This window comes from Pongo pygmaeus, chromosome 16, assembly GCF_028885625.2.
Source record: "Pongo pygmaeus isolate AG05252 chromosome 16, NHGRI_mPonPyg2-v2.0_pri, whole genome shotgun sequence".
Lineage (NCBI taxonomy): Eukaryota > Metazoa > Chordata > Mammalia > Primates > Hominidae > Pongo > Pongo pygmaeus.
Window position 1 is genome coordinate 20,065,456 of NC_072389.2, and position 24,937 is coordinate 20,090,392.

Consider the following 24,937-nt stretch of genomic DNA (forward strand, 5'->3'; position numbering starts at 1 on the left):
CTCCTGCCTGGGAATGGGGGCTTCTTAGACACAGAAGGAGACTAGAGGCTGTGCTGGATGCCGGTGCTGGGGGAAAATCCCCGTGGGACGTGGCATTCATGGGAGGACAAAAGGAGGGCCAAAAAAATCCCAGGGTGCAGGCGGCTGGAGTCAGGCATTGCCTTTGTTCTCTAGCAGTGGGATGCAGGGTCCGCTGGCGGCAGTTAGAGACGGAGCAAAGTAAATGGACTTGAAAGAGCTTTGGGAGGTGGAACTGTGAGGAGTCAGAGAACAAGATGGGATGAGACATGAGCTCTGATGTGTCTGTGTGGAGTGGACACCGCCAGGGCCCCCACACTGGCTCTGCAGGCGGCACCCAGGCCAGACCCTGCACCCACGCTGCCAGGGCTGAGACCTTGGAGACTTGGATTTAGAGCTGATTACTCCAAGTCCGCCTAACAGGGTGAGGCAGAGGCTGTGCAGATTCGCATCTATGGAAGACGCACGGACGGAGAGCCCTTGGAAGCGGGCCGGGCCCAGGCCGTGTGCATGCGGTGACAGCTGCTTGGCATCACACACCAAGGCAGATGTGGGAGGGCTGCCTATGATCATGAAAAACCTGAAATATGAAAATGTGAAGAATAGGAGAGAACAGCAGTTTGCCACAGCAGGGCCCCGGCCAGCACTCCGCACGGTGCACTGATGACTTGAGAAATTTTACGGAAGCTGGGAGAAAGAAAGAGCTTACAAAGCAGTTTGTATGATAGTATCTTGTTTTTGTAAGGGACAGTGGGATGATTGATGATAGGTTTTCTTTTTCCTTTTCCATGTTTTCTGATTAATCAGCATCAAACATTGCTATTTTTTTTCAAAATAAATAAGTTATATTATATCATATTTATTTGGGAATGGGCATTGCAATGGGAATACACATGCCATAGTAAACGTGCATATTCAGGGAGGTAAAGGAAGATAAAGATTTTTAAAGGATAAAAGAGGGGGATTACATAATTGTTTTGAATCAATTATCCTTGGCTACAAGGATCAATAACACTAGTGGCACCAGTCCCAAGTTGGACAGGCAGTTGCTGGCAGATGTCCTCACAAAAGTATTTTTTTGTGTAAGTTTGCGATGGCCTTTGTAAAAGATTGTGGTTTTTGCAGATTCTTTTCTAATAGTTCTCGTTATCAGGCATTTGTGCATGAGAACCTTCCCCAGCTTCATTTGTGAGAATTTTTAACACAAGTGATTCAATTTTGATTCTTTTTTTTTTTTTTTGAGACAGAGTCTCACTCTGTAACCCAGGCTGGAGTGCAGTGGTGTGATCTCGGCTCACCACAACCGCCGCCTCCCAGGCTCAAGCAGTTCTCCCGCCTCAGCCCCCCGAGTAGCTGGGACCACAGGCAGGCGCCATCACGTCCAGCTAATCTTTTGTATTTTTAGTAGAGACAGGGTTCCACCATGCTAGCCAGGTTGGTCTCGATCTCCTGACCTCGTGAGCTGCCCGCCTCGGCCTCCCAAAGCGCTGGGATTACAGGTGTGAGCCACCACGCCCGGCCTCAATTTTGATTTTTTTTTTTTTTAATTAATTATTTATTGATGATTCTTGGGTGTTTCTTGGAGAGGGGGATGTGGCAAGGTCATAGGATAATAGTGGAGAGAAGGTCAGGAGATAAACACATGAACAAAGGTCTCTGGTTTTCCTAGGCAGAGGACCCTGCGGCCTTCTGCAGTGTTTGTGTCCCTGGGTACTTGAGATTAGGGAGTGGTGATGACTCTTAAAGAGCATGCTGCCTTCAAGCATCTGTTTAACAAAGCACATCTTGCACCGCCCTTAATCCATTTAACCCTGAGTTGACACAGCACATGTTTCAGAGAGCACGGGGCTGGGGGAAAGGCCATAGATCAACAGCATCCCAAGGCAGAAGAATTTCTCCTAGTCAGAACTAAATGGAGTCTCCTATGCCCACCTCTTTCTACACAGACACAGCAACAATCTGATCTCTCCTTCCTTTCCCCACACATCCCCCCTTCTTTTCAACAAAACCGCCATCGTCCTCATGGCCCGCTCCCGATGGTCGCTGTCTCTTCGGAGCTGTTGCGTACACCTCCCAGACAGGGTGGCTGGGCAGAGGCGCTCCTCACCTCCCAGACGGGGCGGCCAGGCAGAGGCGCTCCTCACCTCCCAGACGGGCAGCCGGGCAGAGGCGCTCCTCACCTCCCAGACGGGGTGGTGGCCGGGCAGAGGCGCTCCTCACCTCTCAGACGGGGTGGTGGCCGGGCAGAGGCGCTCCTCACCTCCCAGACGGGGCGGCCGGGCAGAGGCACTCCTCACCTCCTCCCAGACGGGGCGGCCGGGCAGAGGCACTCCTCACCTCCTCCCAGACGGGGCGGCCGGGCAGAGGCGCTCCTCACTTCCTAGATGGGGTGGCGGCGGGGCAGAGGCTGTAATCTTAGCACTTTAGGAGGCCAAGGCAGGCGGCTGGGAGGTGGAGGTTGCAGCCAGCCGAGATCACGCCACTGCATTCCAGCCTGAGCAACATTGAGCATTGAGTGAGCGAGACTCCGTCTGCAATCCCAGCACCTCGGGAGGCCAAGGCGGGCAGATCACTCGAGGCCAGGAGCTGGAGACCAGCCCGGTCAACACGGCGAAACCCCGTCTCCACCAAAAACACAAAAACCAGTCAGGCGTGGCGGTACGCGCCTGCAATCCCAGGCACTCGGCAGGCCGAGGCAGGAGAATCACAGGAGCCCGAGGCAGGGAGGTTGCAGCGAGCCGAGATCACGGCAGTACAGTCCAGCTTTGGCAACAGACGGAGACTGAAAAAAGAAGGAGAGGGAGACCGAAGAAAGGGGAGAGGGAGAGAGGGAGAGAGGGAGAGGGAGCCTATTTTTGATTGTAGTAAAATATGCGTAACATAAACTTTAGCCCATGTTCACCTTTTTTTTTTTTTTTTTTTTTTTTTTTTTTTTTTTTTTTTGAGATGGAGTCTCACCTCACTCTGTCACCGGGGTTGGAGTGTAGCGGCGCGATCTCAGCTCACTGCAACCTCCGCCTCCTGGGTTCAAGTAATTCTCCTGCCTCAGCCTCCTGACTAGCTGGGATTATAGGCGCCTGTCACTATGCCCAGCTAATTTTTTTGTATTTTTAGTAGAGATGGCGTTTCACCATGTTGGCCAGGCTGGTCTCGAACTCCTGACCTCGTGATTCACCCGCCTCGGCCTCCCGAAGTGCCAGGATTATAGGCTGGAGCCACCGTGTCCTCCCGCATCTTCACTATTTTAAGTGTACAGCTCAGTGGCGTTAAGTACGTTTCACCTTATTCTGCAACCACCACCACTGTCCAGCTAGAGCGTTTCATCTTTCCAAGCCGAAACTCTGTATCCACTAAACAGCAACTCCCCAGCCCCGCAGGCAGCCCCGTCACCACTGTTCTCCTTTCTGTCTCTGAGTTTGACCGCTTTAGGTAATTCATATGAGTGGAATCATGCGGCGTTTTTTCCTTTGTGACTGGCTTATTTCACTTAGCCTAAGGTCCTTAAGGTTCAACCATGTTGTAACTTGTCAGAATTTCCTTTCTTTTAAGGCTAACATTCCATTGACCACATAAATACTGTTATTTTTATACAAAGAAAGAAGTCTGCAAGCACTGGCTTGGAAGGAGCTGCGCATCTGGTGTTTTTCCGTGGGTTCGACATCAGTGGTCCCTGCTGTGGATCACAGCTGACGCACGAGCAGTTCTCCCCTGAGCCTGTCTGGGGCGCTCCTCCCCACCCTCCTCCACCATGGGGTCATCTTGGCCTCTCCTGGGCAGAGGCTGGGGAGGAAGGCGAATCCCTGTGGGTGCTGCGCGGGGTCAGGGGCTGTTGCCATGTGGGCTGTGTGGCCTCCCAGGGTGCTCGGTCCGACCTGTCTTCTCGTTGACCCGCGTGGGGCCCGGGCATGACTGGACACGCCCCCAGGCCTCTCCTGGCACTATCTGGGTTCAGGTCGCAGAAAGGGCAGACTGCGGGACTCTGGACTGGAGCCGCAGGACACGGGCAGCCCCTATGGGGCCGAGGCATGTCCTCAGGCAGCCTGGCCCCTCCGAGCGACATCACCCTGAGGTGCCTGCGTGGACACTGAGGGCAGGCCCCCCACGCTGGCTCTGCAGGCGGCGCTGGGGCTGGACCCTGCACCTACCCGGCCGGGCTGCCCTGCACTGCTCCTTTCTGAGGTGTGTGGAACAGGAAGCTGTGATGTAGAGGGAAGTGGACGAGAGTTTCTGCTACACGTAGATTTCTAGTGAGGAACATGCAGCAGTGACCCGCTGTGGTCAGGGGCGTTCCCTTACGTGTTGGGGAGGTCCAGGTGGCTGGCGGTGCGGCCGGTGCCTCTGTTCTCCCTGATTTCCAGTCAGTTCCTGAGAAAATGGGTGGCGTCTCCAGCCGCCATTGGGGATTGGCCTGCAATTGTTTCCATGTATCTGTGGAACCGGCCCAGCACCCCGCGTGGATGCCTGAGCCTGGAGACTGTACTGAACCCTGCGTAGTCTATGTTTTTCCGTACTTGCATACCAGTGACAAACTTTAATTGGTAAATTAGGCACGGTAAGAGATTACGATAATAATAGAACGGTTGTAACAATATACTGTCATAAAAGTTACGTGAACGTGGTCTCTTCTCTCTCTCTCGCCCTTTGGTGCCCGCCGTGAGATGGCGGTGAGGTGGGCGGCGGAGGCATTGCAATGCAGCCTTAGGCTGCTGCTGACCTTCACCACCAGCCTGGCCATACCGCTGCAGTCCCATGCTGGCGACCCAGCCGGCTACTGCGTGGCTCACAGGCGGGTCGCACATACAGCGTGGACACGCTGGACAAGGGGATGGTTTGTGTCCTGGGTGGGAGGAGCAGGACGGCCTGAGAGTTTATCACCCTACTCAGAACAGCGCACAGTTTAAAACTTATGTTTAAAACTTATGGAGTGTTTGTGAATGGAGTTTTCCGTTTAATATTTTTGGAGTGCAGTTGACCTCTGGTCATTGAAATCGCGGAAAGTGAAACAGATTCAGGGGTGGCTATGGCATTTCTCCTTCCAGCTCTGTCAGTTTTTGCCTGGTGTAACGTGAAGGAAGCTTTTTGGCCGGGTGCATTCACATTGAGGGTTGTTCTGGCTCCTTGGGGAGCTGACCCCTTCCTTCTCTCTCTCTGATGAGTTCCTTGCTTGGAGGCTGGCTGGGTCTAGAGCTGACCCCTTCCTTCTCTCTGATGAGTTCCTCGCTCGGAGGCTGGCTGGGTCTGGTGCTGACATAGCCACCCCAGCTTCCTTTTGGCCAGCGCTTGCCTGGTTCACCTTTTTCCCCTTTTGCTTTCGACTTACCTACCTGTATCAGTATATTTGAAGTCAGTTCTTGTAGATGGCATATGGTTGGGTTAGGATTTTATTTATCTATTCTGACAACCTCTTCTAATTGGTGTTTTTAGATTATTATGATAGTGTAATTATCAATGTGTTTCGATTCAGGTCTACCGTTTTATTATCTGACTTCTGTTAGATCACTATCTTTATCATTGCTCTATTTCCTTTTAGGTTTTTTAAAAACATATTGTAGTATTCTGTTTTAATTTATTCTAAATTATATGTTATCTATTTTGCTTTGGATAGCTTTTTTAAAAAGTATTTTAATTTTTCTTTTTTTAAAAGAGACAGGATTTCACTGTGTTGCCCAGGCAGGCCTTGAACTCCTGGACTCAAGCGATCCTCCCTTCTCAGCCTCCCAAGTAGCTGGGACTGCAGCGCCTGGCTGTACAGCTTTCTTCGGTGGTTGCTCTAAGGATTTCGAAGTCCATGCTTATTAACATTTCACATTCTGCTGAGGATCTGAAAAGTCTGCTTTTTACTACTTCTAGTGGGACATAGAAATCTTACCCCATCCAGGTTTCCCCTCTCCCTTTTATATTACAGTTGTCTTGTTTATATGATTTATACAATTATATATCTAGAAATATTTTATAATTTACATGTTATGTATTTGTGTAATTTACATTTATGTACACTGAAAGGCCCATCAGACAGTACTTTGATTTTTGCTTTTAACCGCCAAGCACTTTGGAAGAGCTGTGGGGTCGTTGTGTGTCCTGCGCCCTCGCCGCTCACCCTGCCTACTGCCTCTGCTTCGTGGTTCGTGGCCCACGCCTCCTGCCACTTCCCTTCCTGTCAGCCTGAACCGCTGGCCAGCATGCTCTTTATTTTCCTCCTCTGCCCACGTCCTGGCTTCACCTTCCTTCCTGGAAGACATATTCCTCTTGAGGGAGGTTCCCAAGTTGGCACCTCCCCGCTTTAGGCTTAGGCACATTGTGCCCGCCCTCCGGCCTGCCTGGTCCCCGCTTTAGGCTTAGGCACGTTGTGCCCGCCCTCTGGCCTGCCTGGTCCCTGGGGGGAATCCACGACCCTCCCACTGTTACTCTGTGCTCTGCTAGGCATCGTTTCTCCCACTGTTTTCAAGATCCGTTTTCCTTTATCTTTAGTGTTCAGCAGTTTGACCGTGATGTGTCTGGGTGTGGATTTCTTGTTTGTCTTGTTTGGGATCCATAGAGCTTCTTGAATCTGTAGACAAAAGACTTTCTCCAAATTTAGGGTGTTTTCTGTCATTTTTTTTCAGCTGTTTTTCATCACTGCTTCGTTTCCCCTTTTCCTTTTGCACTCTCATGACACAGATGTTAGACCTCTCTTGTCCCGAAGATCCCCAAAATTTTTTCAATCTTTTTTCTCGCTGGTATTCAGATTAGAAAACTTACATTGCTCTATTTTCAAGTTCACTGACTCTTTCCTGAGTTTTTTTTTTTTTTTTTTTTTTTTTTAACATTTCAGTAGTGTGTCTTTTAGTTTTGAAATTTCCATTTGGTTCTTCTTTACATCTTGTTTTGTTTGCCTTTTGCTGATTTCCATTTTTTCATTCAGTTTGGGAGTGTTACGATCGTTAGAGCATTTCATAGCACAGTAGTTGCTTTAAAGTCGGGTGGATAATTGCAACACCTGTGTTATTTTGGCATCTGTTGACTGTCTTTTCCTGTAGGAGCTCATACATTCCTCGTTCTTTGTGTGCTGAGTAATCTGGGCTGTAAGTGGATGGTTGGATGTTACGATATGAGATCTGGGTCTTGTTAAAATCCTAGGAGGATGTTGACATTTTTATTTTAGAAAGCAAACACCCTGAGGAGACTTGGGCTGTGGTTCTGACTTGCCTTCAGTGGGTGGCAGCTCCATGTCAATTCTGGCTTCACAGCCCCCTGCACTGCCGCTTGGACCTGCCCCCTGTGTGCCGCTGGTGTCTGGCTGTGGTCTCAGGGTTTGGGGTGTGAAGAGGATCAGATCCACACCCCTGCAGCTTGAGGATGGGCTTGAAGCTCGTGAGCAATTTTGTCGGCTGGCTCTTCTGAGCTGCTTCCTCTCCACACTGCCACTGGGGCTTCCTGGGTCCCTGGAGCTTCCCTTCTCCAGTGCACTGGGTCCGGCTACCCGTTCCATTGTGCACCTCCATGCCTGCGCCAGTGCTGGAGGAGGGATTTGGGGCTCCTTCTGTTCATTGTCTCCTCCAGGCCACCTGCTGCTCTTTCCTTCATAGAATGTGGCTCAGCTGCCCCTGGTCCCATCCTAGGGCAGAGCTGCTCCTGAGTACCCTTGAGACTGGAGCACATTCAGCAGAAGGCAGATTGCCCCCTCTCCCTGGAGCTGGCACTGAAGGTGTGTTTAGATGATGTCTGCCTTCATTTCTGCACCTCTGCTCCAGCTGCGGTGTGGCACTTTCTGTCCCCTGCGGCAGCCCCATACTCCTTGCAATCTCAGCCTGTCTGTGCAGCTAGACAGCTGGTGTTGGGTGGCAGGGCGCTCATCTTTTCCATGTCAGGCCCTAGCGTGTTTGGAGGCACCACCTGGGAGGTGGCTGCATTTAGGGAGGCTCTGCTGGGCGGATGTGACGTTGGAGAGGCGCTGCCCCTTCAGCACTTTGAGGGGGTTGTCAGACCCTCCAGAGAGTCCTCAGCACCAGCAACTCAGGACGGCGGCCCCCATGGTGGGAAGGATGGCGGGAACCATGTCCCCCACACTGTGACCCTCCTGGAGGCCAGGAGAGCCTGCTGTCAGTGAGTGTGGAAGGATAAGCTGCACAGGGCCTCCCAGCCTGCTGGCCCGCGTGCCCTGAGAGAGACGTGCGACTCCCAAGGACTGATCATGCCCGCATCAGCCATGTCCAGTGCCCTCGGGAGAGCGGGAAGGGGTTAGAGGCCTGGGTACCCAACCTCGAAGCTTGTCGGGTGTCCCCTCCTTCTCCTCACAAAACAGGGGTCCTTATGTGTTGTTCCAGCCCAGGATGGCGGCCCAGGTGACGCTGGAGGATGCGCTGTCCAACGTGGACCTCCTGGAGGAGCTGCCTCTGCCTGACCAGCAGCCCTGCATCGAGCCCCCGCCATCCTCGCTGCTCTACCAGGTGGGTGCCCAGCAGCTGCGGGGCGTACAGCCTGTGCTCCGACCCCACATGATGTTTTTCTCTTCCTTTCCTTCAGCCAAATTTCAACACTAACTTTGAAGACAGAAATGCATTTGTTACTGGCATCGCAAGATACATTGAACAAGCCACCGTCCACTCTAGCATGGTAATGTTGCGGTGTGTCTTTGTTTCTCTCTGCAGAGAAGGGCGTGTTTGAAGGGCAGATGTATACTTTTTGGTATTATCCCAATAGACTATGCAGTGAGGAAAAAGAGAAGAAAATGAATGAAATGCCTTGTATTTTTAAGACAGTCTTTGCTTTTCTTAGTATAAAAACAATACATGCTGTTTCTGAAAATTCAGTGTCTCTGGCCCAGAGAAAACCTTTGTCAGCGTTTCGAGGGTGTGCCTGCCCTATTAATGCTCATTCCCTCTCCATATCTGCACCCACACACACCAGGTATATGCCCATATGAGATTTAGATTTATAAATGAATTGCATTGTTATTATAGTTCTGCTTTTTTTTTGAGACAGAGTCTTGCTCTGCCACCCAGGCTGGAGTGCAGTGGCACGATCTTGGTTCACTGCAACCTCCACCTCCCAGGTTCAAGCAGTTCTTGTGCCTCAGCCTCCCGAGTAGCTGGGACTACTGGCGCCCACCACTACGCCCAGCTAATTTTTGTATTTTTAGTAGAGACAGGGTTTCACCATGTTGGCCGGGCTGGTGTCGAACTCCTGACCTCAGGTGATCTGCCCACCTCAGCCTCCCAAAGTGCTGGGATTACAGGCATGAGCCACCACGCCTAGCTAGTTCTGCATTTTAATGATCTCATGAACATGTTTTCTTTTTTTTTTGAGATAGTCTCACTCAGGTTGCCCAGGCTAGAGTGCAGTGGTGTGATTAGGGCTCACTGCAGCCTCAACCTCCTGGGCTCAAGCAGTCCTCCCACCTCTGCCTCCTGAGTAGCTGGGACTACAGGCACACACCACCATGCCCATCTACTTTTTTGGATTTTTTGTAGAGGCGAGGTCTCACCATGTTGCCCAGGTTGGTCGCGAATTCCTGGACTCAAGGAATCCGCCCGCCCAGCCTCCCAAAGTACTGAGATTACAGCCTGAGCCACTGCACCTGGACAAGAATATTTTCATGCCATGAAAATATGCTAGACAAAGCAATCCTTAATGGCTACGTAAACCATTTTGTAAATGTCCACAATTCAACTATTTTTGTGCATTTACTTCATTTCCTCTTTTATGTCATATAATAAAAAAATGCTGTAGGCTGGGCACAGTGGCCCACGCCTGTAATCCCAGCATTTTGGGAGGCCAAAGTGGGCAGATCACCTAAGGTCAGGAGTTCGAGACCAGCCTGGCCAACATGGTGAAACCCTGTCTCTACTAAAAAAAAAAAAAATACAAAAATTAACCAGGCATGGTGGTGCACACCTGTAATCCCAGCTACTCGGGAGGCTGAGGCAAGAGAATCACTTGAACCCGGGAGGCAGAGGTTGCAGTGAGCTGAGACCGGGCCACTGCACTCCAGCCTGAGGGACAGAGCAAGACTCGTCTCAAAAAAAAAAAAAAAAAAAAAAAATACTGTGATGAACATCTCACTAAATAAAGGCTAGATTTAAGAGCATCTATTTGATTTTTACCAAAGGAAACGATGTTAAAGAGTGGAAAGCAAAAGCAGTTTTACAGCAGTGATGACAGTGCTCTTCCCATGAACTCTCTACCTAGATTTTAAGTGCCGTGGGCGTGCTCCTAACTTTTCCTCCTGCACACCTGGGGCTGGCAGCCCTGCCTCTAGTCCCTCTCTGGGACTGGGAGGCCCTGTGAGCTGGTGAGGACGCCATGGGGATCCTGTGTGTGCTCACACTGGGCAGGGCGTCTGCCCTGAGCCCTTCCTCTGTGTTCCCAACTGCAGGTCTCATGGCCAGCAGGTTGTTGAGGGCTGGGTGGAGCCAAGGTGTAACGCCTGTGGCACCCCTCAGAGATGCCTGCTTGTCACTGACACCCCTCTCGCCTGCAGAAGCCATGGGGTGTTTTGGGTGGTCATTGTGGCCCCTAGCGCCGCACCTCAGCATCACTAGCTTCTGGCAGCTGTCTCTTGGCACACAGGCCACGGTGCTTAGGATAGTTCGTGGCGTTTTGTCTGGATTTTAGCAACTGGCATCTGCTTTTCATGCTAGTTCCCCTGCCTGCCTTTGATTTGCCCTGTGTTCCATTGCAGAACGAGATGCTGGAGGAGGGCCAAGAATATGCTGTCATGCTGTACACCTGGAGGAGCTGCTCCCGGGCCATCCCACAGGTGCCACGCTCGCCTGGCTCTTCCCCTCCAGCCACACCCTGCCAGGCCCCTGCCACACCACACCCCTGCCCCTGCCATGCCTGGCCCACTCTCCTCCCGGTTCTCACCCCACAGCAGGGTGGGATCACTAGCTCTAGAAGCCCAGCGGCTGCTTCTGGCTGGATCGAAGCCTCTTATGTCATCCTTGTTTCTTTATTCCCAGGTGAAATGTAACGAGCAGCCTAACAGAGTGGAAATCTATGAGAAAACCGTGGAGGTTCTGGAGCCTGAGGTCACAAAACTGATGAATTTCATGTACTTCCAGGTAAAATGGCAAATAATCTGGGGGGTGTGACACCGAGGGGTGGGTTGCTGACCCCTTCCTACCCATCGCTGTCACTGTGAACACCCTGAACAGAGTGCCTGCAAATTAAAGCAACCAGTTTCTGAGACAAAAGGGACCAAGCCTTTGACAGTCTAAAGTTCGTCATGCCCTTTCGGAATCAATGCTCCTTTTGTGGTTCACTTCTCTTCTCTGAGAGCGATTTTGTGTTTCCTTCATGGAGCCTGCTTTCTGTCAGTTTCAAGTACAATGCTTTGACTTTCTGACAGTTTGTACTTTTTTTTTTTTTTTTTTTTTTTTTTTTTTGAGATAGAGTCTTGCTCTTTCACCCTGGCTGGAGTGCAATGGAGTGATATCGGCTCACTGCAACCTCCGCCTCCCAGGTTCAAGCAATTCTCCTGCCTCAGCCTCCTGAGTAGCTGGGATTACAGGTGCCTGCCACCACGCCCAGCTAATTTTTGTATTTTTAGTGGAGACGGGGTTTCACCATGTTGGCCAGGCTGCTTTTGAACTCCTGACCTCAGGTGATCTGCCCATCTTGGCCTCCCAAAATGCTGGGATTACAGGTGTGAGCCACTACGCCTGGCCAGTTTGTACTTTTGATTCGTCTGCTCTTTCAGGTATTTTCTTGCCGTTAGCCTCACCCTTGACTGTCCATTCCTGGTGGTCCTCGCCCCGGCCTTGGTTAGGCAAGAAGTAGCCACATGGAAGGGGCCTGCTGCTTTTTAAAGAAGTATTTTGGAAACATCCAGATTTTTTATGATGGTGTCCTTCAGCAAAGGGAGGAGATGGAACTAACTAGGAGATGAATTTTTGTTTTACCTTGAAAGTTACCAAGAGGAAAAAAATCTCTCCCACTTTTCACTTCTGAAAGTTAGAGCATCTGAATTTTACAGGCGTTTTATTGGAGCATTTTGCTCAGTAATTTTGCTGGAATAATCAGCAAGATTTTGTTACTTCAGTGATGTAGTTGGTAAAGTGCAAGTCAAGTAATGATGGTGCAGAGCAGGCCGTGGGAGCTGCTTTCAGGAAGGGGTCTAGTTGCCCACATTGTAAACACTTGGGCCTGGAGCCTCACTGGGCAGATCGTTTCTCATCGAGGAGCAGTGACTGCAGGTGCTTGAAGCAGGGACATGGGCTTGGCTCCTCACTGACCTGCAGCTTTCTGCCCTCCTGCTTCCTCTGCACAGAGAAACGCCATTGAGCGTTTCTGCGGGGAGGTGAGGCGCCTGTGCCACGCCGAGAGGAGGAAGGACTTCGTGTCAGAAGCCTACCTGATCACACTGGGCAAGTTCATCAACATGTTCGCTGTGCTGGATGAGCTGAAGAACATGAAGTGCAGTGTGAAGAACGACCACTCAGCGTACAAGAGGTGAGCGCTGGCCTCGCGCACCGCGGGCCCTCCCAAGAGCACCCAGCTCAGTGGCCTGCTTTGTGCACAGCAGGTGTGCGTCTTTGTGTGCTGAAGTCGTCACTTCTGATAGGCAGCAGCTATGTCTCAGTGTCAGGGCTGTGTGAGCACCTGCTCCGAGGGATAAGGTGAGGGGAGCCAGCAGATAAGTTCATATCGTGGCTTTGCACAGCTAGAGTAGGCTCTTCTTGCCCTGGCTGTCCTTAAATGTCACGGAGGACCTTCGAGCCCCTGGGAAGACAGACATACACAAGATGTAGTCCTAGCTCACAGAGCACAGGCATCTGGCTCAGGGAGCATCTTGGCAAGGGGGCAGGTGGCCTCTGCAGCCCACCTTGGGCGTTGGGGCTGCAGTCCTCAGTGCCGGTCACTCGCCAGCAGGGGTCCCCGGCACATGAGCACCATCCCAGCAACATGCAGACGTGGCCCATGCACAGTCACAGGGTGTCTCGGGGTCACACGGTGCTTCCAGGTCCTCTCCCTGGTTTTCTTTCTGGATGTAGAGAGCTTCTGGAGAAGCTAGCCTCTGGAGAGGCTAGCAAGACGAGCGGAAGAGGCAGGCATGGCCCGGTGTGCGCTTCTGGAGCAGTGTGGGGCAGTGGGTGGCTGACGGGCATTCGGTGACACTCGGCGCGCTGCCGACCGGCATTCAGTGACACTCAGCGCGCTGTCTGCTAATGCTCTTGCTCTGCTTCGTCTGTGCTCAGTGCTTTTGAAGACATGTTTTGCTGGAATGAGATGCTAATTTCAATTTCCTCTGCTAACTAAGGCATCTTAGCTCTAAAATTAAATTCGAAGAGACCTTACTTTGCATCTGAATATGCTCTAGTTATGTTGCATTTTAAATCATACAACTGTTGCTATGTCTTTATTTAAAAAACCCACTTGGGACAAAATGAGGCAGCAGTAGGAGTCAAGCTAGGTCAGGCAGAATTTTAAGACTCATTCATGTGAAATAATGCAGTGTTCCATTGATCACCTAAAATCAGCTCTGCACAGAAGTCTAGATCTTCAGAACTAGAGAAAGGTCTCTGGAGTTGACCTGTGAGCCCCTGTTGGGGCGGAAGTCTGAAGGGTCCCTGTTTGATAACAGCATCTATGGGATTCTAGCATCGAGACTCACTGGTTGGAGTGGGCTCTTGGTCCCAGCCGCCCAACCCAGTCGCTGTGTGATTTTAAGCAGCCTTCTCAGCTGCCGTTTTGGCTTTGTCAGGGAAATGGGGGAGGTGGTTTTCAATATTTAAAAGTATTTAAAAGTTGTGTGTGTGTGTGTGTTTTTTTTTTTTTTTCCGTTTAGCATTAGCACCTTTATTCTAAAGCCTAGTCTGTAAAACAGTTTACAGATGGGGCTGCTGTGTGCAAAGCTGGGGGAAGGAGGGTTTCCCCTCCAGCAGTGCCCTTCCCCAGTGTCTTCACCACCTCCAGGTTCCCCTGAGCACCAAAGAGTGGGCCTGGGGCAGCTCCGTAGCTCTTACTGCTGCCTCTTCCTCTGACCTCTGTCTGGGACCCCTGTTGGTTCACCTTTCCAGACCATCACCCCCACCCCTCCCAAGACCCCCACCACACACACATGCACCTAGCTCTTTTGGCACCTGCTGGTAGTTACTAGTATAACCTTTTCTAAGTGTCAATGCCAAGATAACTCATATGGTTATGGTTAGGCTTGAAGAAAATAGAAAACAGTATCCTTGACCCTTTCCTTAGTCTCCCCACCCATCACCTCAGCAACTACTCAAATCAATAAAGCAAACATGGCCAGGTGCGATGGCTCACACCTGTAATCCCAGCACCTTGAGAGGCTGAGGCAGAAGGATCACTTGAGCCCAGGAATTTGAGACCAGCCTGGGTAACATAGCAAGACCCCATCTCTAAAAAAACAAGAGCAAAAAAAACTAGCCGGGTGTGGTGGCATGCACCTGTGGTCCCAGCTACTCGGGACACTGAGGTTGGAGAATCACATGAGCCCAGGAGGTAGAGGCTGCAGTGAGCTGTGATTGTACCACTGCACTCCAGCCTGGGTGACAGACTGAGACCCTGTGTCTATTTTAAAAAAAAGGAAACACGGTTTTTTCTTTTTGAGACAGAGTCTCACTGGTCCAGTCTGGAGTGTGGTGGCACGATCTTGGCTCACTGCAACCTCTGCGTCTCCTGGATTCAAGCAGTTCTCCTGCCTCAGCCTCCCGAGTAGTTCGGATTACAGGTGTGAGCCACCACACCGGGCTAATTTTTGTATTTTTAGTAGAGATGGGGTTTCACCATGTTGGCCAGGCTGGTGTTGAACTCCTGACCTCAAGTGATTTGCCTGCCTCCTTCTCCCAAAATGCTGGGATTACTGGCATGAGCCACCATGCCCTGCCCTGGAAACGTTTAAAAAGGCAAGGAATGTTACTCTATCAGTTAATATTAGGTTTAACTGTATGCAATTGTTTAAAGCCCAGGGAAATAACAGTGGCTTTAAAAAGATTGCAGTCTATTTCTCTGTCTCCTGAAAAGTCCTGAATTGGGTGATCTGCAGCTGATCGAGGCTCTGCGGGACCCAAGGCTCCTGTGGTCCTGTGGTTCCGCTTCAGGTGTTGCCTCCTGGTCCTAGATGGTTGCTTAAGCTCCAGCTGTCATTTCTCCATTCCAGTCAGCAGGCAGAAAGGGGGAAAGATGGGCTCCATGCTTCCTTATGAGTAAACTTTGAGTGCTTGTCAGTATCTTGCATTATATCTCATGGCCTAGTCCTTGGTCACATGGCCACAGCTGGCTGCAGGGTGGGCGAGGCACATGGAATGTGTGGGGCTCCCTGGAATGTGTGTTCCACAGAAATGCAGGGCTCGTTCCTAAGGAGGAAGGGGAGAAAGTGAATGTTGGTGTAGGTTATCAGCCTTTGCCTTGGTAACTTTTAAAACTAAACCTCCAAGGTTCTGGGTTGCACAGACCTATCCTTATGTGGGCGGTATTGTATTGTTGGGCCTTACTGTACGGGTGTAGCTACAAATTGGTGGCAGGCTAGGGCTCTGTCTCAGGACCTTTGGCACCAGTGGTCCCTGAGGTGGCCTGGGGAGGTGTGGTCCAGAGGGTTCCCAGCAGAGAACCTCAGCAGTGCGGGCCAGCTTCATGGCAGGGCTTGTGGGAGTCACGGAGATGGCGGTGGCCCTTCTCAGACTCGGGGTCCAGGAGCCCTGTGCCCCCTAGATGAGGTGGGTGTCCACCAGTGTAGGGCAGAGGCCAGTGTGCAGGGACCCTGCAGGAAGCCCGTCAGCTGTGACCAGCAGGGTGGAGAGCTGTCCCGGGCTGTGCAAGACACGTCTAAGTTGGCAGAAGACTGACCCGGAGTTCAGGGCCAGAGACACCTGAAAAGGCTGAAATCATAGCTGGCTTCTGAGATTGACCCACATTTCTGCAGATGACTGTAGGGGAAAGGGATCCCACTCAAACCAGCCTTTTTTTTTTTTTTAACGTGGCACATTGGTGCATTTTGGGATGAACTCTTTTTGTTTTCAAAGGGCCGCTCAGTTTTTACGTAAAATGGCAGATCCACAGTCCATCCAGGAGTCACAGAATCTGTCCATGTTCCTGGCCAATCATAACAAGATCACACAGGTAAGGCTGGTGTTTGCACACTCAGGTTGATGGGCCAAGCAGCCAGCCGGGCACCGGACCCATGCATGAATCTCTTGCTCTGTGTTTCAGTCTCTGCAGCAGCAGCTCGAAGTGATTTCTGGCTACGAAGAGCTTCTGGCAGACATCGTGAATCTGTGTGTGGATTACTACGAGAACAGGATGTATTTGACGCCCAGTGAGAAACACATGCTTCTCAAAGTACGTGTGTGGGGACACCAGCCCGTGGCACTGCCGAGGGACAGCCTTACTCTCATCAATAGGCTGTGCTTTATCTAGAATCCTTTTGACAGCTGTGTCTTACTTGCACGCTGTCATGTGTGTGAACAGCGTCCTGCCCTTGCACACAGCCTGCACAACAGGCTCTCAACACACCCCATGAGTGTGTCACACACACACCCTGGGAGAAGATGCTGGCCAGGAGGTCCGGGTCAAGGATTCTCAGCTTTTTTTTTTTTTTTAAAGCTGCTTTTCGTTTTATTCTCGAGGCAGGGTGTTGCTCTTGCCCAGGCTGGAGTGCGGTGGCACGATCACAGCTCACTATAGCCTCAACCTCCTGGGCTCAAGTGATCCTTCCACCTCAGCCTCCTAAGTAGCTGGCACTACAGGTGCACGCCACCACGCCTGGCTAATTTTTAAAATTTTTGTAGAGAGAGAATCTTGCCATGTTGTACAGGCTGTTCTCAAACTCCTGGGCTCAAGGGACCCTCCTGCCTCAGCCTCCCAAAGCTCTGTGAATACAAGCTTGAGCCACTGTACCCAGCCTCTTTTTTGTTTTTGAGACAGGGTCTTGCTCTTTCACCCAGGCTGGAGTGCAGTGGTGCGGACACAGCTCACTGTAGCCTTGACCTCCTTGGCTCAAGTGATTTTTCTGCCTTAGGCTCCTAAGTAACTGGGACCACAGGCACTTGCACCAATGCCCAGCTAAGTTTTTGAATTTTTGTGGATATGAGATCTCACTTTGTTGCCCTGGCTGGCCTTGAACTCCTGGGCTCAAGCAATCTTCTTGCCTTGTCCCCCACAAAATGCTGGGATTACAGGCATAAGCCACCACGCCCAGCCTTTAAGCTGCTTTGTGACAGAAGTTATCCAAGATTCTACTTGTCAAGCATGTGATTCCTAGGACTTTGATACCTTGTGTCACATAATTAAAGTAGCCTTTTGTTGGTTCACCATATTCTTTATTATTCTGTTCAAATTAGGAAGGTTTCCATCTGCGTTTCTCACGGGAAAGATGGGCGGCAGCTCCGCTGTTCCCTTTGCTCTGTTCTCCACCTCTGCACGGTGGCCTTGGGGGACCCTTTGCTGGGTGTCCCGCCAGCCCAGCCCCCAGACTCCTCCTGAGCAGGGGAGCACTGTCCACGGAGTGCTTTGTGACAGCAGAAACGTTGTGTCTGCACCAGCTGGTGTGGGAGCCCTGGCCAATGAGCCCCTGTGGAGCACTGGATCATGCAGGTGGCTAGTCCACGTTGAGAATTTTTAGTTTGTGACTGGGCACGGTGGTTCATGCCTGTAATCCCAGCACTTTGGGAGTTGAGGTGGGTGGATCACTTGAGGTCAGGAGTTTTACACCAGCCTGACCAACATGGTGAAACCCCATCTCTACTAAAAATACAAAAAAAATTAGCCAGGCGTGGTGGGCATGGGCGCCCGTAATCCCAGCTACTCGGGAGGCTGAGGCAGGAGAATCGCTTGAACCTGGGAGGCAGAGGTTGCAGTGAGCTGAGATGGCACCACAGCACTCCAGGCTGGGTGACAGAGCAAGACTCCCATTTCAAAAAAAAATTTTTTAGTTTGCATACACCGAAACTTAACTGGTTACATGTGGCTGCATATTGGACATTACTTTTAATGGCAAAAAAAACCACAATTACTTTTGCACCAACCTAGTAGCTCTAGAATAGCCCTACCGCTTGGGTTAGGCTAGGGTAGAGGATTTGTTTTTTCCGCTTTTAGCAACTGACCTGGAAGCCCAGCCCCGCTTTGTATCCCAGCTTCACTGAGGATAAAATGATGCATTTCACCAGACAAGCAGTCTAAAGATAGATCTTTGTGATCTATTTCAAATTGTGCCTTCAAAGTCGTCAGCTGCAACAGCGTAGGTCCTTATGGGTAGTGAAATTCGCAGTTCTGAGCTTTGTTGCATCATTCATTTTGTGGCTTTTCAGGTCATGGGATTTGGTCTGTACCTGATGGATGGGAGTGTCAGTAACATCTATAAGTTAGATGCCAAGAAAAGAATAAACTTATCCAAAATTGACAAGTACTTCAAGGTGAGTTACATGTTTTTAGATCAATGTTTTTATTGATTTGTGTGCACTTTGAATTTTGGGGAAGTGAGCCCCTGTGTGACCGTGATCTATATCAGGAAACGCTGGGGCTGGGTGGAGTCTGGGGCACGCACGTTCTCCCGTCTGCAGAGGTGACCGCGCTTTCTCTTTCCTTTTGCCCTGTGCTGGTTTTGCCTGGGCGGAGCTTTATACAGATGTAATTGTGCTATTTGTACTCTTCTGCGTCCAGCTGCTGTCACCAGCCTCTTGTTTGTGAGGTGCATCCTGGAGGAAGCCCGTAGCTACACTTTGTAGCTTTCGGTTGTGGTGTAGTTTTCTATCTGATGACTACACCGTAACTTATCCATTCCGATGCTGGCGGGCTCTCGGATGTTCCCAAGTTTTGGCACGTCCAAACAGTGCAGCTCTGGTCGACTGTCCTCTGTTGGGTGCATACCCAGGAGAGGGACTGGGGGTCGCAGGGCGGATCTGTTTTCAGTGTTAGTAGTTACCTGCAGCCTGATGACGTTCCAGCACAGCTGTCCTGATCTGTGTTCCCATCAGCAGTGAGAGAACGCGCCGCTGGTGCCACATCAGTACTTAGCACTGTCTTTTTTGGGGTGGGGGGACATCCTGAGGATGTGTACAGCATTGAGATTTTATTGGCTAGTGTTTCGTTCATGTTTCCCTAATGGCTTTCCATGTTATTAGCATGTTCCCTGTATGATGTGCCACTTCAAGTCTTTTGCTCTTTTTTCCCTATTGATTTATAGTTCTTTATGTATTCTGGATACATGTCCTTTGTTGGACACAAGTGAGTTTTTTTGTTTGTTTTGTTTTGTTTTTGAGAGAGGCTCTCGCTCTGTCATCCAGGCTGGAGTGTAGCAGGCCTTGATGATTCCTCCCACCCCAGCCTCTCAAGTAGCTGGGACTACAGGTGCTTGCCATCACGCTTGGCTAGTTTTTAAACTTTTAGTAGCAATGAGATCTCCCTATGTTGCCCAGGCTGGTCTCGAACTCCTGGCCTCAAGCAGTCCTCTAGCCCTGGCCTCTCAAAGTGCCAAGATTACAGGCCTGAGCCACTGCACCTGGCCTTACGTTTTAATATGCATGTATTCTCCCCTAAGAGGCTTACTCTTTCACTTTTTCCCAGCTTTATCAAGGTGTAATTGACAAGTAAAAATTGTATGTTTATGGTATACGGTGTGATGTTTTGATACACATACACATTGTGAAATGATGAATTCAAGCTAATTTAACATGTCCATTACCTAACACACCATTTTTTTTATTTTGTGATGAGAACACTTAAGATCTACTCTTTCAGCATATTTTAAGCATTCAATGCATTGTTATTAACCATAGCTACTGTGCCATAGATGAGGTCTTCAGAACTTACCTGTGCTGCGGAATTGAAACTTTGTATGCTTTGACCAGTATATTCCCTTCCTCCTCCTTTCTCCAGTAGCCTTTTCGCGTTCTCGATGGTGTCATTTGCTGAACAGAAGTTCGTTATTTTAGTATAGTCTCATATATGAATCTTTTCATTAGTGTCCACCTAAATAAATCTTTGCAGCCATCCAGCTCATGAGACATTTCTGCTGTGTTAGCTTCTAGAAGCATTCTGTCTCCTTTTTCACCTAGATCTAATCCCCCTGGAAATGACTTCTGTGCGTGGTAGGTGGTAGGGGTTTCGCGTCCTTGAATCTTTCCCAGTATGGCTCCCCAGTTGGGCCTGCCCATTTATTGCAAAGCCCATTGTTCTGCAGTGCTGCTCAGGTCATGAATCTGTCTGTGGCTCTGTCCACGTTCTCTGTCCTGTCCACAAGCCTGCATCCCTGCTCCAGGGCCACACTGCCTTAATTGTTAGAGCTTTCTAACAGGACTCCTAATCTGGAAGGGTGTGTCTTCCAGTTTTGTCCTTCAGGATAGTCTCAGACATCATCCCTTCACCTTTGGAAATCATGTTAGAATTGATTTCCTGATTTACACACACTATCCCCCAAAACCATGTTTTTTCTTCTGGAATATTGACTGGGATTGATTATAGATCCATTTTGAGAGAATGGACATTTAAAAAATTTGAAGCCTTCCTAGGCACAAACATGATCTATTTCTCCATTTATCAAGAACTTTTTCTAGAATTTTTGGGGTACTACTTTTGTTTAGAGGTCTTGCACATTTTTTGTTAGATTTACTCATGCATATTTTTTTGGATGCTGTTGCAAAGTATTTCTCTTTAAGTTTTTGTATTCTGATTGTTGCTAGTATATAGAAATGCAGTTGGCTGGGCACAGTGGCTTATGCCTGTAATCCCAGCACTTTGGGAGGCCGAGGCGGGTGGATCACGAGGTCAGGAGATCAAGACCATCCTGGCTAACACGGTGAAACCCCGTCTCTACTAAAAATACAAAAAAATTAGCTGGGCATGGTGGCACTTGCCTATAGTCCCAGCTCCTCGGGAGGCTGAGGCAGGAGAATCTCTTGAACCCTGGAGGTGGAAGTTGCAGTGACCCGAGATCACACCACTGCATTGCAGCCTGGTGACAGAGTGAGACTCTGTCTCAAAAAAAAAAAAAAAAAAAAAAAAAAAAAAAAAAGGCTGGGCGCAGTGGCTCACGCCTGTAATCCCAGCACTTTGGGAGGCTGAGGTGGGTGGATCACGAGGTCAGGAGATCAAGACCATCCTGGCTAATACAGTGAAATCCCATCTCTACTAAAAATACAAAAAATTAGCCGGGTGTGGTGGCAGGCGCCTGTACTCCCAGCTACTCGGGAGGCTGAGGCAGGAGAATGACATGAACCTGGGAGGCGGAGCTTGCAGTGAGCCAAGATCACGCCACTGCACTCCAGCCTGGGCAACAGAGAGAGACTCTGTCTCAAAAAAAAAGAAAGAAATGCAGTTGATTTTTTTTTTTTATGACTGTGGATCTAGCAACATGGTAGGTTAATTTTAACATTTGAATAGTTTTTATAGATGTTGGTTTTTAAATTGTATTTTGTTTCTGTCAAAGCGAATGTAGAAGTTACTTAGTTTTTTTTGTAGTGAATCATTTGCAGAGGTAGCATTCAAACCAAAGTAATTATTAGCATTAGTCAGTTTCCTTGTGCTTATGTATTTGGTGACTAAATATACATAATGACTCTATTTTTTTGTTCTTTGAATACAGCAGCTCCAGGTGGTTCCGCTATTTGGGGACATGCAAATAGAACTGGCAAGATACATCAAGACCAGCGCCCACTACGAGGAAAATAAATCTCGGTAGGAGGAGAGGAAAGCTGCCTGGTTTGAGCTTTCGGCAGTGTCCTCATTGTGCGGTGTTAAAACATCCTGCTTATTTGTCTAGAGATAACACTGTTAACATTCTCAGCCTGGAACTAAATGTCCAGTATTGTAGCCTTTGCCACATGTGGCTATTTACATTTAAGTTTATTGAAAAATACAATTGAAATTTTAATTTCCTTATGACAGCCATGTTTGAAATGTTCGATAGTTAGTGGCTACTGTGTTGGACAGCGCAGATACAGAACACTTTCATCATCCTAGGGATTCCTATTGGACAGTGCTGGGTGATAGTCTTTATGTTTAAAAAGGTTGTCTTAAAAAAAAGAAGAGGGTGGGGCATGGTGGCTCACGCCTGTAATCCCAGCACTTTGGGAGGCCAAGGTGGATGGATCAATTGAACTCAGGAGTTTGAGACTAGCCTGGGCAACACAGTGAGACCTTGACTTTATGAAAAAATACAAAAATTAGCCGGGCATGGTGGCACATGCCTGAAGTCCCAGCTACTGAGGTGGGCGGATCTCTTGAGTAGTTTAGGAGGTGGAGGTTGCAGTGAACCGAGATTGTACCACTGCAGTCCAGCCTGGGCAAGAGAGCAAGACCCTGCCTCAAAGAAAAAAAGAAGAGACTGACGGTGTGTCAGATGTGACATCTGCAGACCATGTGGCCCTAAATCCTAAACTGTGTACCATCTTAGTCTGTGAAGAACTATAAAGATCCTCAGCACAGTTCCAGATGCTGGCAGGCACTCCTCCCCACTGCAGACTCTACAGAGCCATCTGAGCCCCAGGGGAGGCTTTCATTGACTTTTGCCAAGCACTGTGCCCGTAGCCAACCTGCGGTCACCATTCAGCCATGATTTTGACAAACGAAGTTGCACCTCAGTCTCAGGGGTCAAGAAACCTTTTCAGTAAAAGACAGACAACAAATATTTTAGGCTTTACAGGCCACAGGTAGTCTCCATCGGATATGCTTCTGTGTTGTTTTTTTAAACAACCCTTTAAAAACGTAAAAGCCGTTTATGTGGCTCTGGCGCCAAACAGGCGTCCTGAGCTGCCCCAGTGCTGTAGCCTGCCGGCGCCTCCACAGGTAACGCGGGTGCTTTCTCTCTGCACAGATGGACGTGCACATCCTCCGGCAGCAGCCCTCAGTACAACATCTGTGAGCAGATGATCCAGATCCGCGAGGACCACATGCGCTTCATTTCGGAGCTGGCGCGCTACAGCAACAGCGAGGTGCGCCCCGCGACCTGGAGCCGCACAGGCACCCGAGGGTCGCCTGTGTGTGTTTGCACCAAAATCTTAGTTTTAATTGCTTTGAAAAACAGTTTACTACCAGATACAATCATATGTCACATAATGACAGGGACAGGTTCTGACAATTGTGTCATTAGGCAGTTTCATCATTGTGGGAACGTCATCGTGTCCTCATGCTAGCCTGGATGGTACAGCCTGTGGCACAGCTAGGCTGCAGAGTACAGCTGATGGCTCCTAGGCCACACACCTATGGAGCACGTTGCTGTGCTGAAGACTGGATAGTTGTAACACAATGGTATGTATTTGTGTATCTAAACATATCTAAACATAGAAAAGGTACAGTGAAAAGACAGTATTATAATCTTATGGGACCACCATTCTATATGCTTGTCATTGACCAAATGTGGTGCATGACTGTACTTCAGAAGCACCCATTATAATTGACAAGGCAGTGAAATTAGTGTTCTCTCTGTTCAGCTGTACAAAAAGCTTTTTTTTTTTTCCCCAGAAAAACATTATAGGGATCCCAAGAGAAAGGACAGAGACGAGATAATTAATTGATTAAGTGGCATTTCCTAGTCTAGTGCTGTGATTCCAAGCAACTCGAAAGATGGTTGGAGAAGGGAGGACACTGGGAAAAGAAAGAGTGATTCTGACCTGGGGCCCCTGTAAGCCTAGAAAGGAAGAAGTCCTGAGGCCAGAGGTGAGCAGGAGCCTCTGGGTGACTGTCAGGAGACATCCCAGGGGCATTGGGTCCATGTATCCAGGAGGTGGGCCTAGAGTTGGGTGCAGAGAACAGGTGCTTTCTCTTCAGTTCCTTCCAGCTTTGCAGCTGGGTTTGCCATGTCAGCATTTTGGTCACTCCCATTCTCCTCACTCACCCAGGTTGACTCTGAGCCAGCACTGCTGGCATGTCTGTGCTGCAAATTGCTGGCAGGGACTGCGGGTTTTAGGGCATATACGCAGGCTGCTTTGCTGGACTGGTTAGTCCGTCAAGGGTCTCAGGAGGACCATTAACCTTAGCGGGGACAACTCTGTGGATGTTGGCCCCACCCACTGCAGGACGATGAGCACCCCGTCCCCCACCCTCCATGGTTACCAGTCATCATGTAACCAAACTAACTGACAACCCAGTAGTCCAGGTATCTTGGGGCACCTGCTGCTTCTAACACAGACCCCTGGCAAGTGTTTGGGCATGTCAGACAAGGAGGCTGTCCTGGGTGAGTCAGTGAGTGAGTGGCGAGCCAGTGGGAGGCCTAGGACATTACTGTGCACTGCTATGGCCTTTATGAACACTGTGTGCTTAGGCTGTGCTAAATTTTTTAAAAGGCTTTTTCTTTCTTTAATAATGAATTAGCCTTAGCTTACTGTAACTTTTTACTTTATAAACTTTTTACTTTTAAAAAGAGCTTTTTGGCTTTTGTAATTAACACTGTTTAAAACACAAACACATTGTATACCTGTACAAAAATATTTTTTCTTTATATCCTTATTCTATAAATTATTTTTCTACTAAAAAGTTTTTGTTTTTTTCCTTTTGAGCTTTTTCGTTAAAAATGAAGACCCAAACACACACATTAGCCTAGGCCTACACAGGGTCAGGATCATCAAAACATCACTAGGCAGTAGGAATTTTTCCACTGCATTAAGATTTTATGGGCCCACCATCATGTATGTGGTCTTGTTGACTGGAGCATCCTTAGGTGGCATCTGACTGTAATTGGTTCTCTGGCATCGTCTAAGGTAACAAATCAGTTTTTTTCTGAGTACAGTTTTTTTTTTTTTTTTTTTTTTGGGTGAGACGGAGTCTTGCTGTGTTGCCCAGGCTGGAGTGCATTGGCGCAATCTCGGCTCACTGCAAGCTCTGCCTCCCGGGTTCACACCATTCTCCTGCCTCAGCCTCCCGAGTAGCTGGGGCTACAGGCGCCCACCACCACGCCCGACTAATTTTTTTTTGTATTTTTTTAGTAGAGATGGGGTTTCACTGTTTTAGCCAGGATGGTCTCAATCTCCTGACCGGTGATCCACCCGTT

The 24,937-nt window shown here is 49.4% G+C and overlaps 1 protein-coding gene across 2 annotated transcripts in view; it reads left to right on the forward strand.

The window, feature by feature from the left end:
• CYFIP1 (cytoplasmic FMR1 interacting protein 1) overlaps positions 1–24,937 on the forward strand; it is a 112,519-nt gene that overhangs the window by 26,233 nt on the left and 61,349 nt on the right. Inside the window, exons 2-11 of one of the 2 annotated variants that reach the window (XM_063653087.1) lie at positions 8,322–8,444; positions 8,521–8,610; positions 10,679–10,756; positions 10,959–11,060; positions 12,269–12,450; positions 15,981–16,077; positions 16,168–16,296; positions 18,264–18,368; positions 21,536–21,627; positions 22,766–22,883. In XM_063653087.1, coding sequence (XP_063509157.1) covers positions 8,328–8,444; positions 8,521–8,610; positions 10,679–10,756; positions 10,959–11,060; positions 12,269–12,450; positions 15,981–16,077; positions 16,168–16,296; positions 18,264–18,368; positions 21,536–21,627; positions 22,766–22,883 — 1,110 coding nt within the window. In that variant the 5' untranslated portion in view covers positions 8,322–8,327. Of the gene's footprint in view, positions 1–8,299; positions 8,445–8,520; positions 8,611–10,678; positions 10,757–10,958; positions 11,061–12,268; positions 12,451–15,980; positions 16,078–16,167; positions 16,297–18,263; positions 18,369–21,535; positions 21,628–22,765; positions 22,884–24,937 lie in introns of both variants that reach the window. The other variant, XM_063653086.1, reaches the window with a different exon arrangement.